This window comes from Monodelphis domestica, chromosome 2 (assembly GCF_027887165.1).
Source record: "Monodelphis domestica isolate mMonDom1 chromosome 2, mMonDom1.pri, whole genome shotgun sequence".
Classification (NCBI taxonomy): Eukaryota; Metazoa; Chordata; class Mammalia; order Didelphimorphia; family Didelphidae; genus Monodelphis; species Monodelphis domestica.
In genome coordinates, this window is record NC_077228.1 from 278,440,726 (window position 1) to 278,460,664 (window position 19,939).

The following is a 19,939-nucleotide window of genomic DNA, read 5'->3' on the forward strand; positions in this document are numbered from 1 at the left end:
CTTCCTGGAGTTTTAATTACATTCCCCTTGGTGTGGGTAGCAATGTCTATTTTGTCTTTGATATTTCTTTTTGCAATTAGTGCAGTTACTGCTCTCCCTCTCCCCTCTTCCCCCTGCCCCCAGCTATTCTGGATATGCTGCTACCAACAACAGAAGTGAAAAAAACCAAGTATTCTGATGTGTCTTTAAAATCATAAGCTTTTCCTTTGTTCAAATGGGATGATGAACTGGGTGACTCATTCTCTCCTCCACTCCAAACCCCCTACGCAAGCAATTTTCTCAGTGACTTGACTAGACCTGCTTCGGCACTAGGCTTACCTGTTCTTAGAATACCTTATTCAAACTGGTTTGCTGTTTAAACTGAGCCCCACAGGGCTTAAGCAATTCTTTCAACTACCATAATTTATTCTCAGTGTGGATGAATCTGTTTTTGTTAAATGAAGCCTTAGTGGGCTTGATTGATTCAGTGTAGGCTTCTAAGAATTTGTCCACATCTAGTTTATGCCTTTAACTTTTTGACTGCTTCTGTACCTCAATCCAAGAAGCATTCTCCTGTGATAAAGGCATCTGGACATAGAGCGTGTCTTCTATCCCTCTTATATTATATCCTTCCTTTTTCTTTCCATTCCACCTCCTCCTTGTGCTCCTTCCCCTTCTTACCTCTCTCATCACACTTTAAGCTTCCCTCCTTTCCTATTGTAGATAGCCTTACACTGTCAGTAAAAGAATTTTTGAACTATAACTTTACTGTTTGAGTCCAGTGGAGAATGAAACATTTTGGGTTTTTCCCCCTCAACCATAGGTTTGGGTGTATGGGGTGTTCAGGGAGGGGTAGTATCTCTGGTATGGAGGGCGTGTCGTGCCCTCCTAGGGCAGCTCTCCAGCCTCTGACCCTCACCTGACACCCAGCTCTCACTTGTGGCTCCCAGTAGCTGCTAGCATGAGGCAGTGGCCACACCCCGGGCAACAGCTTCGACAGGCCGGCCAAACCTTGTGAGGGTAGCCATCGGGTCATCGACCCCTGGTGAACCAGGGCTTTGCTCACCCAGCATGTGAAGACTGCTTCGGCCGAACAGACGGAAGAAACCAATAAGAAGGTTCAACAGCTGAGAGGGCGACACAGCAAAGCATTGTGGAGTGCTTAGGGCGTGTTGGAGCACAAAGGACAACATGGCCATCCAATGCAGCTGAGGAAGTCTCCAGGTGTAACGACTTTTTGTGCCACTGGCCCCAGGCTTCCAACGCCGAGAGAGTGGGACTGTCTCTGCGCATCGACTTTTCCACTTAAATCTCCTTCACGCACAAATGTTTTTGTGCACACTCCATAGATGAAAATGCACAAAGACAATCGTCATCCTCGGTTACCGAGAGACTACTACTAACATAGGTTTGGGGACCAGATATATCCAAATCATTTCCTCAGCTCTCCACTGTACTTTGTCAGAAATACAGCTTGACATTGTTTTCTATATATTGGTATGTGTGGTTAGTTTAGTTTAGATAGATTAGTTAACAGTGTAAGAGGGAATTGAGAGGCATTAGTAAACTGTATGACTGGGTCCAATGCAGATTCTTTTAGATCAAAACAACCTGTATAAATCTAATCTAGATTTGCAAGGGAAATTTTTTCAAAGCTAAAATTAAACATTAAAATTTTTTTCATTTGTTGAACTAAAAAAAGCTGAAACAAATGTCATAAAGTAATATGTTATGAAGTAATAATATTTATTCTTTTAGAATCCTGGATATGCTGGACGTCAAGAACTACCAGAAAACTTAAAAATTCAGTTTCGAACAGTAGCTATGATGGTTCCTGATAGACAGGTACTCATTTTTATTTAAGATGCATGACATTCCAATATATTATGGTGACCAATCCTGATCTTAGAGAATAAACCTATTTCTTCTTAACTGAGAGATACAGATATGAAATGTCTGTATAGAAATGAAACCACTATCATACCTGGTCAGCGTATTGGTTGGCTTTCCTAGAGAGTTTTTCTTTGAATTCAATAGGGGAGGGAGGTTTAGTATGAAATATGACTGTGATACAAAAATGACATAATTAAACAATAATTAAATAATTATAATAATTATAATAAAAATAATAAAAAATAATTAAACAATAAAACTTTTTTTTAAAGAGAACCACTAGATTAGTTGTTTTCTTGGCCTGGTATTCAAAAGAAACCTGTGTTATTATCTGCCTCTAAGAGTATGATTGGTTATATGATCAGGGACAGATCACTTATCCTCTCTGATCCTCATGAGAACCAAATGCAATGTGCATAGAATATACTTTGAAAAATCTTAAAACACTCAATTCATTTGTGGTTACTATTGTTATAGTTAGCTATTATTATTTATTTCAGAGGTGACTAGATGGTGCAGTGGATAGAGTACCAGGAAGTCAGGAAGGTCCATCTTCATGAATTCCAATTTGACCTCAGACACTTACTAGATATATGACCCTGAGCAAGTCATTTAAACTATATCTGCCTCAGGTTCTTCATCTGTAAAATAGTCATGATGATAGCCTGAGCTCCTGGGATTTTCATGGTGATCAAATAAGATAATATATGTAAAAAAAGTACTTGACACATAGCTTGGCACATAGTAAACACTATATAATACTATTATTTTTATTTAATAAAATTATTGACATTTAATATGTTGAATTTCAGATAATTATGAGAGTAAAGCTTGCAAGCTGTGGGTTTCTTGAAAATGTCATCTTAGCTCAGAAATTCTATGTTCTTTACAAACTTTGTGAGGAGCAGCTTACGAAACAGGTAATTTTGTGAAAATATTTTTCTAGATGACTGAAGGTCGCTTTAATTTACCTTTTTTTCTTTGTTGACTTACTAATTGCCTACTGGCTTAAAAATCTTATTTTTCTTTGCTCAAAAGTATTTGGAATTCAGTTGTTAAAGTCATTAAAAGGTGATTCCTTAAACTTATCACTTGTCCTCTGGCATTAATACTTACCCTGATATCCTGCATGACAGACTCTAAAAGTGTTTAAGGATACATATATTGAATTGCAGAATTTTTCAGAGATCTCAAATTTGCCTTTTCTTTCTGGTCCAAGGGAAAGAAAAATAAATTTATGCTGAAATTGATACTGTGGCTTAGTCATTCCTGAACCACTAACTCCATTAAATTAGGGTACTTGAATTTATGGAATTTCATTTTCTTCTGCCTTTTTCCTTTAGGTCCACTATGACTTTGGTCTAAGAAATATCCTGTCAGTTTTGAGAACTCTTGGGGCTCAAAAAAGAGCCAGACCAGAAGACAGTGAGCTAAGCACTGTTATGAGAGGTCTGAGAGATATGAACCTCTCTAAGTTGGTAAGCATCTTTCTTCTTTGACTTCTTTTCTATTTCCAAGATAGTGTTCAGATTGAGTGCTACCACTTTGCAGTGAGATGAGATGATATTACTACAGGGAAAGGGCAGTAACAGAATCACAAACTGGACTTAGAATAGAGAAACTGCCAGGACATCCTCTTTATCTCACTTGAGCCAAAAGTCAGCTGGTGTCATAGTCTAGGGCAAATCTGGCCTTGATCAATTTGAATGCCTGAAAGCACATCACTCAGAGTTTATGCGTGCCATGGGAAATGCTGTGCTAATGTTAGAGCCTCTAGAGCAGCTAGCTATTGAAGGAAGGAAACAAGCATTTGCTTTGCTTCACAAAAGCCCAAGGGGAAGAACAATGAAAATCAAAGACCTTAAGCAGATCCTGGGTAACTTTCCCTTTATTGTAAAGATGATCATCAAGAGATATTTATTACTTGAGTGATGTGAATGACTGAGAAGATCTTTTAATCTGAGCTATCAGAGTAGCCACCTAACTACATCCAGAAGAGGAGGAGGAGAAATCTGAATGTAGAAACAAAAGCACCCTAATATGGCTGGCCTACATTAGGAGACAAAGTATGATAGACTATTGTTTAAAAATTGAGTGTTCAGTAAGGAAATCAGTGGAAGATCTGAATTACATAAGAAATGAGATATGAAAATAGCTAACTTTGGTTCATTCTACCTAACTGGGAAAGATAAGTGTGGATCAAGGCTTGAGTTACTTTTGAATTTTGTAATAACTGAAATAAACATCTAATTCAATTTTATTATGGAGTTTTATTATGTAATAATGAAACAGATAGTAAATGACCATACTCTGATAATTCAATGGGTTTAGAGGAGTTAAAGATGTATGAATTGCCTTTGGAAGAATAGACCTTACGAGGGCCTTTTTTAATTTTAATTTTAATTTTTTTTATTTTAATGTACTTATTTTTATTCTGAATATAAAGACAAGATGAAATATGCATTTCCTTATGCATAGTAGAATTATGTACATATTATTCTATAGTTAATAGAACATATCTAGTATTCTGTTTACATTTAGAATGATATATAGGTAGACCAAAAATGAAACTTTGCATCTCTATTGTGTATAGCTTGATTTTCTTTCTTTTTTTTTTACTTTAAACATTATTTTATTTGGTCATTTCCAAACACTATTCATTGGAAACAAAGATCATTTTCTTTTCCTCCCCCCCCCAACCCCTTCTCACCACCTCTCCCATAGCCAATGCATGATTCCACTGGGTATCACATTTGTTCTTGGTTCGAACCCATTTCCATGTTGTTGGTATTTGCATTAGAGTGTTCATTTAGAGTCTCTCCTCAGTCGTATCCCCTTCCCCCCAATAGTCAAGCAGTTGCTTTTCATCGGTGTTTTTACTCCCACAGTTTATCCTCTGCTTGTGGATAGTGTTTTTTAGATCCCTGCAGATTGTTCAGGGACATTGCATTGACACTAATGGAGAAGTCCATTACGTTCTATTGAACCACAGTGTCTCAGTCTCTGTGTATAATGTTTCCCTGGTTCTGCTCCTTTTGCTCTGCATTACTTCTTGGAGGTTATTCCAGTCTCCATGGAATTATTCTACTTTATTATTCCTTTTAGCACAATAGTATTCCATCACCGACATATACCACAATTTGTTCAGCCATTCCCCAATTGAAGGGCATCCCTTCATTTTCCAATTTTTGGCCACTACAAAGAGCGCAGCTATGAATATTCTTGAACAAGTCTTTTTACTTATGGTCTCTTTGGGGTACAAACCCAGCAGTTCTATAGTTGGATCAAAGGGCAGACAGTCTTTTATCACCCTTTGGGCATAGTTCCAAATTGCTCTCCAGAATGGTTGGATCAATTCACAACTCCACCAGCAATGAATTAATGTCCCTACTTTGCCACATCCCCTCCAGCATTCACTACTTTCCTTTGCTGTCATGTTAGCCAATCTGCTAGCTGTGAGGTGATACCTCAGGGTTGTTTTGATTTGCATCTCTCTGATTATAAGAGACGTAGAGCACTTTTTCATGTGCTTATTAATAGTTTTGATTTCTTTGGCTGCGAACTGCCTGTTCATGTCCCTTGCCCATTTATCAATTGGAGAATGGCTTGATTTTTTGTACAATTCATGTAGCGCTTTGTAAATTTGAGTAATTAAACCTTTGTCAGAGGTTTTTGTGAAGATTGTTTCCCAATTTGTTGCTTCCCTTCCGATTTTAGTTACATTGGTTTGTTTTGTACAAAAACTTTTTAATTTGATGTATTCCAGATTACTTATTTTGCATTTTGTGACTCTTTCTAATTCTTGCTTGGTTTTAAAGCCTGTCCCTACCCAAAAGTCTGACATGTATACTATTCTGTGTTCGCCTAATTTTCTTATAGTTTCCTTCTTTATGTTCAAGTCATTCACCCATTTTGAATTTATCTTGGTGTAGGGTGTGAGGTGTTAATCTAAACCTAATCTTTCCCACACTGTCCTCTAATTTTCCCAGCAGTTTTTATGAAAGAGTGGATTTTTGTCCCAAAAGCTGGGATCTTTGGGTTTGTCTTGCTGAGGTTGCTTGCCTCCAGTCTATTCCATTGATCCTTCTTTCTTTCTCTTAGCCAGTACCAAATTGTTTTGATGACCGCTGCTTTATAATATAGTCTGAGATCTGGGACAGCAAGCCCCCTTCCTTTGTATTTTTTTTCATTATTTCCCTGGATATCCTCGATCCTTTGTTCTTCCAAATGAACTTTGTTATGGTTTTTTTCTAGATCAGTAAAAAAATTTTTTGGAAGTTCCATGGGTATGGCACTAAATAGATAGATGAGTTTGGGTAGGATGGTCATTTTTATTATATTGGCTTGTCCTACCCATGAGCAGTTAATGTTTTTCCAATTGTTCAAGTCTAGTTTTAGTTGTGTGGAGAGTGTTTTGTAGTTCTGTTCATAAAGTTCCTGTGTTTGTCTCGGCAGATAGATTCCTAAGTATTTTATTTTGTCTAAGGTAATTTTGAATGGGATTTCTCTTTCTAGTTCTTGTTGCTGAGCTGTGTTGGAAATATATAGAAATGCTGATGACTTATGTGGGTTTATTTTGTATCCTGCAACTTTACTAAAGTTGTTGATTATTTTGATTAGCTTTTTGGTTGAATCTCTAGGATTCTTTAAGTAGACCATCATGTCATCTGCAAAGAGTGATAACTTGGTCTCTTCATTACCAATTTTAATGCCTTCAATTTCTTTTTCTTCTCTAATTGCTACTGCTAGTGTTTCTAGTACAATGTCAAATAATAGAGGTGATAATGGGCATCCTTGTTTCACTCCTGATCTTAATGGGAATGCATCTAGTTTATCCCCATTGCAGATGATATTAGTTGATGGTTTTAGATATATACTGTTTATTATCTTTAGGAATGACCCTTCTATTCCTATGCTTTCTAGTGTTTTTAATATGAATGGGTATTGTATTTTATCAAAGGCTTTTTCTGCATCTATTGAAATAATCATGTGATTTTTGTTGGTTTGCTTGTTGATGTGGTCAATTATGTGGATGGTTTTCCTAATATTGAACCAGCCCTGCATCCCTGGTATAAATCCTACTTGATCATGGTGAATGACTCTTCTGATCACTTGCTGGAGTCTTTTTGCTAATATCCTATTTAAGATTTTTGCATCTATATTCATGAGGGAGATTGGTCTATAATTTTCTTTCTCTGTTTTTGGCCTGCCTGGTTTTGGAATTAGTACCCTGTTTGTGTCATAAAAGGAGTTTGGTAGAACTCCCTCTTTGCTTATTATGTCAAATAGTTTGTATTGTATTGGGGTTAGATGTTCTTTGAATGTTTGATAGAATTCACTGGTGAATCCATCAGGCCCTCGGGATTTTTTCATAGGAAGTTCTTTGATGGCCTGTTGGATTTTTGTTTCTGATATGGGATTATTTAAGAAATCTATTTTTTCTTCTGTTAGTCTAGGCAATTTATATTTTTGTAAATATTCATCCATATCACGTAGGTTGGTATATTTATTGCCATATAGTTGGGCAAAGTAGTTTTTAATGATTGCCTTAATTTCCTCTTCATTGGAGGTGAGATTCCCCCTTTTCATCCTTAATGCTGTTAATTTGCCTTTCTTCTTTCATTTTTTTAATTAGATTGACCAGTACTTTGTCTATTTTGTCTGTTTTTTCAAAGTACCAGCTTCTAGTCTTGTTTATTAGCTCAATAGTTCTATCACTTTCGATTTTATTAATTTCTCCCTGAATTTTTAGGATCTCTAGTTTGGTTTTCTTCTGGGGGTTTTTAATTTGTTTGTTTTCAAGTTTTGTGATTTGCATTTCCAATTCCTTGATCTCTGTCCTCCCTAATTTGTTAATATATGCACTCAGGGATATGAATTTTCCTCTAAGTACTGCTTTGGCTGCATCCCATAAGGTCTGAAAGGATGTCTCACCATGGTCATTTTCCTCAATGAAATTATTAATTGTTTCTATGATTTCTTTTCTAACTAACTGATTTTAGATTATCATATTATTTAATTTCCAATTAATTTTTGATTTGGCTCTCCATGTACCCTTTCAGATCAATATGTTTATTGCTTAATGATCTGAGAAAGTTGCATTTATTATTTCTGCTTTTCTGCATTTGAGTGCCATGTTTCTGTGACCTAGTGTATGATTATTTTTGTGAATGTGCCATGTGGTGCTGAGAAGAAGGTGTATTCCTTTTTGTCCCTATTTATTTTTCTCCATATGTCTATTAACTCTAATTTTTATAAGATTTCATTCACCTCTTTTACCTCTTTCTTATTTATTTTTTGGTTTGATTTATCTGAATTTGATAGTGGTTGGTTCAAGTCTCCCACTAATATGGTTTTACTGTCTATTTCCTCCTTCAATTCTCCTAGTTTCTCCATTAACAATTTGAATGCTATACCAATTGGTGCATACATGTTGATTAGTGATATTTCCTCATTGTCTGTATTCCCTTTTAACAGAATATATTTACCTTCCCTATCCCTTTTGATCAAGACTATTTTTGCTTTGGCTTTGTCCAATATCATGATGGCAACTCCTGCCTTCTTTCTATCAGTTGAGGCCCAAAAGGTCTTACTCCATCCTTTAATTCTAACATTGTGAGTATCAACCTGCCTCATATGTGTTTCTTGAAGACAACAACTGGTAGGGTTTGGGGTTCTAATCCAATCTGCTATTTGTCTACGTTTTATGGGTGAGTTCATCCCATTCACATTCAAAGTTATGATTGTCACTTGTGGATTCCCTGGCATTTTGATAACTTCCCCTAGTTCTGACTTTCCTTCTTTAGAGATATCCTCTTGAACCAGTGATTTATTTTAGGTCAGTTCCCCTAGTCCCCTCCCTTTATATGCTTCCCTTTCTAGCCCCTCCCTTTTTATGCTCCCTTCCCCTTCCCCCTCTCCTTCCCTCCCTTTTTATACTCCCTCCCCCCTCCTTGATTTCCTTTCTTTCTTTCCCTGTTGGATAAGATAGAATTCAGGATCCCACTGGATCTAGATGTTCTTCTCTCTCAGATTTGATTTCACTGAGAGTAAGGTTTAAGTAATACCACTTCCTGCTCTCTTCCTCTCCTTCTCATATGAGAGTTCTTCCCCTCCCCTTCCCATGTGTATCTTTGTATGGGAAAGATTATTCTATTTAGTCCCCCCCCTATTTCTTGAAGTTAATCTTAGTATTATCGACGATTCCCCCCCTCCCTTTTTCTTTCTTTGCCCCCCTTTTACCAAATCTTCTTGTTGCCCCAATATTTCCCTATGCATGATTCTTCTAACTACTCTTATGATGCATACAATTTTGAGAGTTAAACAATACATTTTCCCCACCTATTAATATATATAATTTGATATAAATGTAGTCCTTATAGAAGAGAGTTTGACTTAAAGAAAAAGATAAGATTTATCTCCTTTTCCCTTTCTTTCATATTTACCTTTTCATGTTTCTCTTGCTTTCTGTGCTTGGATATCAAATTTTCCACTACTTTCTGGTCTTTTCTTAGCAAATGCTTGGAAATCTTCTATTTTGTTGAATGCCCATAGTTTCCCCTGGAAATATATAGTCAGTTTTGCTGGGTAGTTGATTCTTGGTTGGAGACCCAGCTCTCTTGCCTTTCTAAATATTGTGTTCCATGCTTTGAGGTCTCTTAGTGTGTTAGCCGCTAAGTCCTGTGTGATCCTTATGGACCTATATTTGAAGCTCCTCTTCTTGGCTTCTTGTAGGATTTTCTCCTTTTCTTGGAAGCTCTTGAATTTGGTGATTACCTTCCTGGGGTACCTTTTGGGGATTTAGTATAGAGGGTCTTCTATGAACCCTTTCTATTTCTATTTTGCCCCCTTGCTCCAGAACATGTGGGCAATTTTCTTCTATAATCTTCTGTAGAATAGCATATAGGTTTTTGTTTATCTCTGGTTTTTCTGGGAGACCAATAATTCTGAGGTTGTCTCTTCTTCCTCTGTTTTCCAAGTCTGTGACCTTTTCAGTGAGATATTTCATGTTTTCTTCTAATTCATTAATTTTTTGGCTTTGCTTTATTGATTCTTGCTGTTTTGAAATCTCATTGTCTTCCATTTGTTTAATTCTGTTCGTTAGGGACTGGTTTTGCTTTTCAGCTTTGTCTGTCCTTCTACTAGATGCTTCCAGCTCCTTCTCCAATTGTGAAGTCTTGTCTATCAGACTGCTGATCTCTTTCTCCCATTTTCTTTTCCAAAAGGTTTCCATCTTTTGGGTAAGCTCCAGTTTGAGATCTTCCAGAGCTTGTGGATAGTTTACATTTTGGGAGGCATGTTCTGATTTTGTTTGAATTTCATCCTCATTCTCTTCTTTTCCTTGGGTACTCCCTCTATAAAAGTTTTCAATAGTCACTTTCCCCCCCCCCCCCCCTTTCTTCTTGGAGGTTTGATTTTGGGCCATGTGAGCCATCCCTTTGGTGGTTTTATTCCACTTTATTTTTTGGTCTGGGGTCTGGGTGATGTGGGTGGTTTTTCTGTGAATTTAGGTTGCCTCAGACTAGTTCTTCCAAGCCTCCAAGGTTTCTTAGAGCTCAGGTCCCTGTGCTCAGCGCGACAGACCCTTTTCTCAGCTTTCATCGTGGTCTCCCCTTTGCTCAGCGCAGCCTCTCAGCGAGGTTGCCCCTTTGCTCAGCGCAGCCTCTCATCACCCCTTTGCTCAGCACAGCCTCTCAGCGCGGTCGCCCCTTTGCTCAGCTCAGCCTCTCAGAGCGGTCGCCCCTTTGCTTAGTGCAGCCTCTCAGCTCCCCTTTGCTCAGTGCAGCCTCTCAGCATGGTTGCCCCTTTACTCAGCGCAGCCTCTCAGCGCAGCCACCCGTTTGCTCAGCGCGGCCTCTCAGAGTCCCTTTGCTTAGCGCAGCCTCTCAGCGCGGTTGCTTCTTTGCTCAGCGCAGACTCTCAGCGCCGTCTCCCCTTTGCTCAGCGCAGCCTCTCAGCGCAGTCACCCCTTTGCTCAGCGCAGCCTCTCAGCACCACCACCCCTTTGCTCAGCACGGGATTTTCCCATGAAACTGCCCTGAGAGGTTGTTTCCTTGAAGTCTTTAGATCCCAAGGACCTTGGTGTGCCCCCCCAGACAGAGATGCTCCTTACTCGCTGTCCCAATGAGCGCTCTGATAGCTTACTCTGGTTTGGGGGTGGGCCGAGGGGGGCGCAGCTCAGTTCAAGTTTTTGTAAGAGCTTTTCCTCCTCCTTATAGTGTGGAAATGTTCAAACCCCACATACCTTCGTTTCTGTGGGGTACTGGAAAGTCCCTCTGTTCTTCCAAAGGTGATTTTTATGCTCTTTTGAGGTAGTCTATTTCGTTTGGTGCCGGGGAGGGGAAGCGAGTCATGTCTAGATTACAGTCATGTTTACCCGGAAGTAAGGGCCTTTTTTTAACACACTATGCCCAACACACTAAAGATGGAGGCAGAAATAAATGGGTGTTTCCACTTTGTCTCCCTGTTGTAATCAGTTGACAAATTTAAGACATTTGACATCGCTAATGTTTTCTAAAATCATGAAACTGGTCTGGTAATTTTGCTGCTACTTAGGGTGTGTGTGTGTGTACTTATGTGTATGACACACAGAGAACAGCAAAAAAGGCTCTTTTATCGGAATAGTTGCTTAGAAGGAAGGTGATAATATACCCTGAGTAGTTGCTCAGAAAGTACTTATTTAATAAGTTGATTTGAATTCTTTGTTTTTCAGGTTGATGAGGATGAACCCCTTTTCCTCAGTTTAATTAATGACCTGTTTCCAGGATTGCAGCTAGATAGCAGCACCTATAAAGACCTACAACATGCAGTAAGTCATCAGGTTGAAGAAGAAGGATTAATTAACCACCCACCCTGGAATCTTAAACTGGTACAGGTAAGGAATTTTGAGCCTATTATGGATATAGAAATTTGGGTTTATGCTTTAAGATGTGAAAATTCACTTGAAGTACATGCTACTTATTTGAAATAACTATCAGTCATAAATTGAGAGGCAAATAGCACATTCTGAACTGAATGAAGAGTGCTAATACTAATTCTTTATTGCCATACTTGCTTTCTACTAAAGGGGGAAAAAATCCACATATGATTTTAAAGACTCACCCTGCATTTTGTTCACCTTACTGCCTTAAAGCAAAAGAGGTGGCCTGGAAGAATACTCCATGAACAAATCATTACTCCGTGTACAATCTCTTGGCGCTGAAACGAGTTGTTTTATCTCTCTGGGCCTCAGTTTCTTTGTCTATAAAATGGGGATAATAAGACATGCATTACTTATTTCACAGGGTTATTATGAAGCCTAAAAACTACAGAAATTTGAGTTGTCATTAAAGTTGTATAGAAGAACTTAATTTAAAAATTGAACATGGCTCAGTCTAAGGACCACTTTTAAGTGAGTATATATTTTTAAAATCCTAGATTTGGTGACTCATGGGATTTTTTTCTCCTTTATTTGTTGTTTGATCTTATAGTTATATGAGACATCTCTAGTACGCCATGGATTGATGACTCTTGGACCCAGTGGTTCTGGAAAAACAACTGTTATAACAGTTCTGATGAAGTCAATGACAGAATGTGGACGTCCTCACAGAGAGATGCGCATGAATCCAAAAGCTATTACAGCTCCTCAAATGTTTGGCAGACTGGACACAGCAACTAATGACTGGACAGATGGAATTTTTTCTACTTTATGGAGAAAAACCTTGAAAGCTAAAAAAGGTATACTAGCCTTGTTGTTATTATTCAGTCATTCAGTTGATTCCTTGGATTTTTGTCCATGGAGTTATCTTGACAAAGGGACTGGAATGATTTGCCATTTCCTTCTCCTATGTGTCCTCATTTTACAGATGAGGAACCGAGGCAAATAGAGGTTAAGAAACTTGCCCAGGGTCACACAGCTAGAAGATGTCTGAGAACATATTTGGACTCATATCTTCCTGGCTTCAAGGCCTGTGCTCTATTTACTGTACCCACATAACTGCCCCATACTAGCTTAGCATTATGATTTATATGCTTTATGTTTCTTTTTTCTACTAGCTCATTAATAATATAGGGCAAGGGGGTAGCTCTGTGACTCAGTGGATTGAGAACCAGACCTAGAGACAGAAGGTCCTGTGTTCAAATATGGCCTCAGATACTTCCTAGCTGTACGATCTTGGGCAAGTCACTTAACCACCTTGCCCTTATTGCTCTTCTATCTTAGATTCAATATACAGTATTGATTCTATGATGAAAGATAATGATAGCCTGTCTTCTTGATCTCCTAATTTAAGTGCCCTCTCCCTAGAAATTTCTTTATGTTTCAACACATAGTATTGATTTATTGTAAACAGTATTTTTCAACTTTATTTGCAGGTGAAAATATCTTCTTGGTTTTAGATGGACCTGTTGATGCCATTTGGATTGAGAACTTGAATTCTGTGTTGGATGACAATAAAACTCTCACATTAGCCAATGGGGATCGAATTCCCATGGCTCCTAGCTGTAAACTATTGTTTGAAGTGCACAACATTGAGAATGCCTCTCCTGCCACTGTTTCTAGGATGGGTATGGTTTACATCAGTAGTTCTGCTCTTTCCTGGAGGCCAATATTACAGGTGTGGGTGACAGACAGACACAAATATATTCTTGGGGTTTGGAGAGGATGAAATTCTCTTTCTCAATAAACAGGTCTTCAATTTTTCTGTTAACAGGCATGGCTAAAAAAGCGCAGTTCACAGGAAGCCACTATATTACTTGCTCTGTACGATAAAGTGTTTGAAGACACATATGTCTATATGAACCTAAATCTTCAACCAAAAATGCAACTCTTAGAGTGTAACTACATTATGCAGGTAGGATATTTGTGGATACTTGGATTATATAGATCGTAAATTATTAGGTTATGTAGATCATCTTTCAGAACTCATTACTTAAAATCTTTAACAGATTAAATATTTTAGCCCATATATCAGCATATTTTTTTCTTTTAATACTTCAATGTCCACAATTTTTCTTTTAAACTTAAAATAAGTAAAAAGTTAAAGTTTGTGAAAAGAATGCTATAACCAGTAGAAGACACATAAAGGTTAGAACTGTAGATATCTTAAGAAGTGTAGTAATTAATAAATGCATAAAATGTATAAATTGCTTTATATAATATTACCTTATTGTATGTTCAGTATTATTCTCAAATGTTTCATTTTTAAAATTCATATTGCACATTTTAAAATTTCTTTTTATACATTATTTTTAATTAACATTGATCTACTTATAGTCTATAACAAAATACTTAACCCAAATTTTATAATAAGATACTGTAAATATCCCATAAAAGAAAATAAAAACTTATACTTCTTCTCTGGTACAAAGGAAGGGCCAAAATTTTTTAATGGATTTTCAAGATAATGGGGATACCACATCCCTAACCCATGCAATATGGAAGGGATACCTGTATAATTAATGAAACAATCTCTGTTTTCAAGAAATAATTCCAAGGGGAAGACAAGTTCATATGTAGGAATATAAGGAGAATAATTACAAATAAATCCATCACACTCAACTATCTGAGAAGAGAGTCTTGGAACTAATACACAGTAGTGATTCTAAGATGTAAGCTAAGGATTTAAAAAAAATAACAATTTAGAGCATTTTTAATGTTTTTCATGTCCATTCAAAATATCTTTGATTACTTTGCCATATCCTTTGAGCATTTATCATTTGGAGAAAGACTTATTTTCTTAAACATTTGACTCATTTGTCCATGTGGTTGAGAAATGAAGCCTTTATCAGAGAAGTTTGTAAATTTTTTATAGTTATGTGTATTTCCCTCCATCCTATTTTCCATTTATCAAACCTTCTCTCCTTTCATCCCATCCCTTCTCAAAACTGTTTTGCTTCCGACTACTACCTTCTGCCATCCACCCTCCCTTCTATCAGTGCCCCTACTCTGCCTTATCTCCTTCCCTTCCTACTTTCCTATAGGGTAAGATAGATTTCTATACCCAACTGAGTGTGTATGTTATTTCCTCTTTGAGCCATGAGAATAAAATCCAAGTTCTCCCCTTTTTACATCCCCATCTTCCTTTCCACTGTAAAAGCTCTTTCATGACTTTTGTGAGATAATTTAGCCCATTCTACCTCTCCCTTCCCCTTCCCCCAGGGCATTCCTCTTTCTAACCCCTTAATTTTATTTTTTAAGCATCATTATATTCAGCTGACATCCATGCCCTCTTCTTTATGTATACTTCTTCCAACTGCCCTAATAATGATTTTTAGGAGTTAACAAGCATCATTTTCCCATGTAGAGTTTTAAACAGTTTATCCTTTCCCTTATGATTTCTCTTTCCTACTTATCTTTTTATAATTCTCCTGAGCCTTGTCTTTGAAAAATCAGATTTTCTATTTAGCTCTTTTTAAAAAAAAATCAGGAATGCTTGAAAGTGATCTATTTCACTGACTATCCATTTTTCCCCTGAAGGATTATATTCACTTTTGCTGTGTAGATGATTCTTGGTTGTAATTCTAGCTCCTTTGGCCTCCAGAATATCATATTACAAACCCTTCTATCTTTCAATGTGCATGCTGCTAAATCATGTTCGTCCTGACTTGACACCACGATATCTGACTTCTTTCTTTTTGGCCATTTGCAATATTTTCTTCTTGACTTGGGAGCTCAGGAATTTGGCAATAAATATTCCTGGGAGTTTTAATTTTGAAATGTCTTTCAGGATTTCAAGGTAATTTTTTTTCTAAGGCACAGATCTTAGAATGCCACTCCATTTTTAAAAGTTTTCAGCAGCTTCCCATTACTTAGAGAGTAAAATATAAACTCCTTAGCTTGGAATTTAATGCACTAAACAACCTCTATAGTCAGGCAGTTGCTTTTCCTTGGTGTTTCTACTCCCACAGTTTGTCCTCTGCTTATGGATAGTGTTTTTTCTCCTAGATCCCTGCAGATTGTTCAGGGACATTACACCGCCAATAATGGAGAAGTCCATTACGTTCGATTATACCACAGTGTGTTTGTCTCTGTGTACGATGTTCTCCTGGTTCTGCTCCTCTCGCTCTGCATCACTTCCTGGAGGTCATTCCAGTCTCCATGGAATTCCTCCACTTTATTATTCCTTTTTGCACAATAATATTCCATCACCAACATATACCACAATTTGTTCAGCCATTCTCCAATTGATGGGCATCCCCTCATTTTCCAATTTTTGGCCACGACAAAGAGCGCAGCTATGAATATTTTTGTACAAGTCTTTTTCCCCATTATCTCTTTGGGGTACAGACCCAGCAGTGCTATGGCTGGATCAAAGGGTAGACATTCTTTTATCGCCCTTTGTGCATAGTTCCAGATTGCCCTCCAGAATGGTTGGATCAGTTCACAACTCCACCAGCAATGAATTAATGTCCCCACTTTGCCACATCCCCTCCAGCATTCATTACTTTCCATAGCTGTCATGTTAGCCAATCTGCTAGGTGTGAGGTGATACCTCAGAGTTGTTTTGATTTGCATCTTTCTGATTATAAGAGATTTAGAACACTCCTTCATGTGCTTATTAATGGTTTTGATTTCTTTATCTGAGAACTGCCTATCCATGTCCCTTGCCCATTTATCAATTGGGGAATGGCTTGATTTTTTTGTACAATTGATTTAGCTCTTTATAAATTTGAGTAATTAAACCTTTGTCAGAGGTTTTTATGAAGATTTTTTCCCAATTTGTTGTTTTCCTTCTGATTTTAGTTACATTGGTTTTGTTTGTACAAAAGCTTTTTAATTTGATGTAGTCGAAATTATTTATTTTACATTTTGTGATTCTTTCTATGTCTTGGCTGCTTCCCTCCCCACCAGTCTGTTTTTTACCCTTCTACTCCCCTATAGGGTGCAAATCTATTCTCTTCCCCAATGGATTGGATTGTTCTTCCCTCTTTGGGTCAGTTTCAAAGTACGTAAGAGTTGAGTATTTCCTATCTCCAACCTCTTTACCCTTCCAGTGTATCGATGTTCTCCCCCCTCCCGCCATGAGCTTCTTTGTGACATATAAATTTACCCCCATTTGTTTCTTTTCCCATTTCTTTTAGTCATAACCTCTTTTCTTTTTTAGCTTTAGTCATGTATATATATATATATATATACACATACACATGTATAAGTATTTATGCATGCATATATCTATATACCTATTTATGTCTTGTCCTTTCATCCTATACAGTTTGTCACTGTTCCCTCTGAGTGTAGTTCTTCTAGCTGCTTAGGTGATAGCAATAGTTTTTTTTTTTTTTCCACATACAGAAATTTTCTAATTTATTTTTTTTTTTATTAATTTTAATATTATTTTATTTGGTCGTTTTCATACATTATTCACTGGAAACAAAGATCGTTTTCTTTTCCTCCCCTCCCCCCCCCCCCGCCTTTCCCTCTCCCATAGCCGACGCATGATTCCACTGGTTATCACATGTGTTCTTGACTCGAACCCATTTCCCTGTTGTTGGAGTTTGCATTATAGTGTTCATTTAGAGTCTCTCCTCAGTCTTATCTCCTCCAACCCTGTGGTCGAGCAGTTGCTTTTCAGCGGTGTTTTTACTCCCACAGTTTATCCTCTGCTTGTGGGTAGTATTTTTTTTTAGATCCCTGCAGATTGTTCAGGGAAATTGCATTGATACTTATGGAGAAGTCCATCACCTTCGATTGTACCACAATGTATCAGTCTCTGTGTATAATGTTTTCCTGGTTCTGCTCCTTTCGCTCTGCATCACTTCCTGGAGGTTGTTCCAGTTCACATGGAATTCCTCCACTTTATTATTCCTTTTAGCACAATAATATTCCATCACCAACATATACCACAATTTGTTTAGCCATTCCCCAATTGAGGGGCATCCCCTCATTTTCCAATTTTTGGCCACCACAAAGAGCGCAGCTATGAATATTTTTGTACAAGTCTTTTTGTCCATTATCTCTTTGGGGTACAAGCCCAGCAGTGCTATGGCTGGATCAAAGGGCAGACAGTCTTTTATCGCCCTTTGGGCATAGTTCCAAATTGCCCTCCAGAATGGTTGGATCAATTCACAACTCCACCAGCAATGAATTAATGTCCCCACTTTGCCACATCCCCTCCAGCATTCATTACTTTGCATAGCTGTCATGTTAGCCAATCTGCTAGGTGTGAGATGATACCTCAGAGTTGTTTTGATTTGCATCTCTCTGATTATAAGAGATGTAGAGCACTTTTTCATGTGCTTATTAATAGTTTTGATTTCTTTGGCTGAGAATTGCCTGTTCATGTCCCTTGCCCATTTGTCAATTGGAGAATGGCTTGATTTTTTGTACAATTGATTTAGTTCTTTATAAATTTTAGTAATTAAACCCTTGTCAGAGGTTTTTATGAAGATTGTTTCCCAATTTGTTGCTACCCTTCTGATTTTGGTTACATTGGTTTTGTTTGTACAAAAACTTTTTAATTTGATGTAATCCAGATTATTTATTTTGCATTTTGTAATTCTTTCTAATTCTTGCTTGGTTTTGAAGTATTTCCCTTCCCAAAGGTCTGACATGTATACTATTCTGTGTTCGCCTAATTTTCTTATAGTTTCTTTCTTTATGTTCAAGTCATTCATCCATTTTGAATTTATCTTGGTGTAGGGTGTGAGGTGTTGATCTAAGCCTAATCTTTCCCACACTGTCCTCCAATTTTCCCAACAGTTTTTATGAAATAGTGGATTTTTGTCCCAAAAGCTGGGATCTTTGGGTTTGTCATATACTGTCTTGCTGAGGTTGCTTGCCCCCAGTCTATTCCACTGATCCTCCTTTCTGTCTCTTAGCCAGTACCAAATTGTTTTGATGACCGCTGCTTTATAATATAGTCTGAGATCTGGGACTGCAAGACCCCCTTCCTTTGTATTTTTTTTCATTAATTCCCTGGGTATCCTTGATCTTTTGTTTTTCCAAATGAACTTTGTTATGTTTTTTTCTAAATCAGTAAAATAAATTTTTGGGAGTTCCATGGGTATGGCACTAAATAGATAGATGAGTTTGGGTAGGATGGTCATTTTTATTATATTGGCTCGTCCTACCCATGAGCAGTTAATGTTCTTCCAATTGTTCAAGTCTAGTTTTAGTTGTGTGGAAAGTGTTTTGTAGTTGTGTTCATATAGATCCTGTGTTTGTCTCGGGAGATAGATTCCTAAGTATTTTATTTTATCTTGGGTAATTTTGAATGGGATTTCTCTTTCTAGTTCTTGCTGCTGAGCTGTGTTGGAATTATATAGAAATGCTGATGACTTATGTGGGTTTATTTTGTATCCTGCAACTTTGCTAAAGTTGTTGATTATTTCAATTAGCTTTTTGGTTGAATCTCTAGGATTCTTTAAGTAGACCATCATGTCATCTGCAAAGAGTGATAATTTGGTCTCCTCCTTGCCTATTTTGATGCCTTCAATTTCTTTTTCTTCTCTAATTGCTACTGCTAGTGTTTCTAATACAATGTCAAATAATAGAGGTGATAATGGGCATCCTTGTTTCACTCCTGATCTTAATGGGAATGGATTTAGTTTATCCCCATTGCAGATGATATTAGCTGATGGTTTTAGATATATACTGTTTATTATTTTTAGGAATGACCCTTCTATTCCTATGCTTTCTAGTGTTTTTAGTAGGAATGGGTGTTGTATTTTATCAAAGGCTTTTTCTGCATCTATTGAGATAATCATGTGATTCTTGTTGGTTTGCTTGTTGATGTGGTCAATTATGTGGATAGTTTTCCTAATGTTGAACCAGCCCTGCATCCCTGGTATGAATCCTACTTGATCATGGTGGATGACCCTTCTAATCACTTGCTGGAGTCTTTTTGCTAGTATCCTATTTAAGATTTTTGCATCTATATTCATTAGGGAGATTGGCCTATAGTTTTCTTTCTCTGTTTTTGGCCTGCCTGGCTTTGGAATTAGTACCATGCTTGTGTCATAAAAGGAGTTTGGTAGGACTCCCTCTTTGCTTATTATGTCGAATAGTTTGTGTAATATTGGGGTTAACTGTTCTCTGAATGTTTGATAGAATTCACTGGTGAATCCATCAGGCCCTGGGGATTTTTTC

General features: G+C 37.4%; 1 protein-coding gene across 2 annotated transcripts in view; it reads left to right on the top strand.

Annotated features, from left to right (window-relative positions):
- Positions 1 to 19,939, top strand: part of DNAH8 (dynein axonemal heavy chain 8) — a 491,513-nt gene that overhangs the window by 296,546 nt on the left and 175,028 nt on the right. For both annotated transcript variants that reach the window (XM_016431041.2, XM_016431044.2), the window contains 7 exons: positions 1,738 to 1,824; positions 2,685 to 2,792; positions 3,216 to 3,350; positions 11,585 to 11,746; positions 12,342 to 12,588; positions 13,225 to 13,466; positions 13,563 to 13,703. In XM_016431041.2, coding sequence (XP_016286527.1) covers positions 1,738 to 1,824; positions 2,685 to 2,792; positions 3,216 to 3,350; positions 11,585 to 11,746; positions 12,342 to 12,588; positions 13,225 to 13,466; positions 13,563 to 13,703 — 1,122 coding nt within the window. The remainder of the gene's footprint in view (positions 1 to 1,737; positions 1,825 to 2,684; positions 2,793 to 3,215; positions 3,351 to 11,584; positions 11,747 to 12,341; positions 12,589 to 13,224; positions 13,467 to 13,562; positions 13,704 to 19,939) is intronic.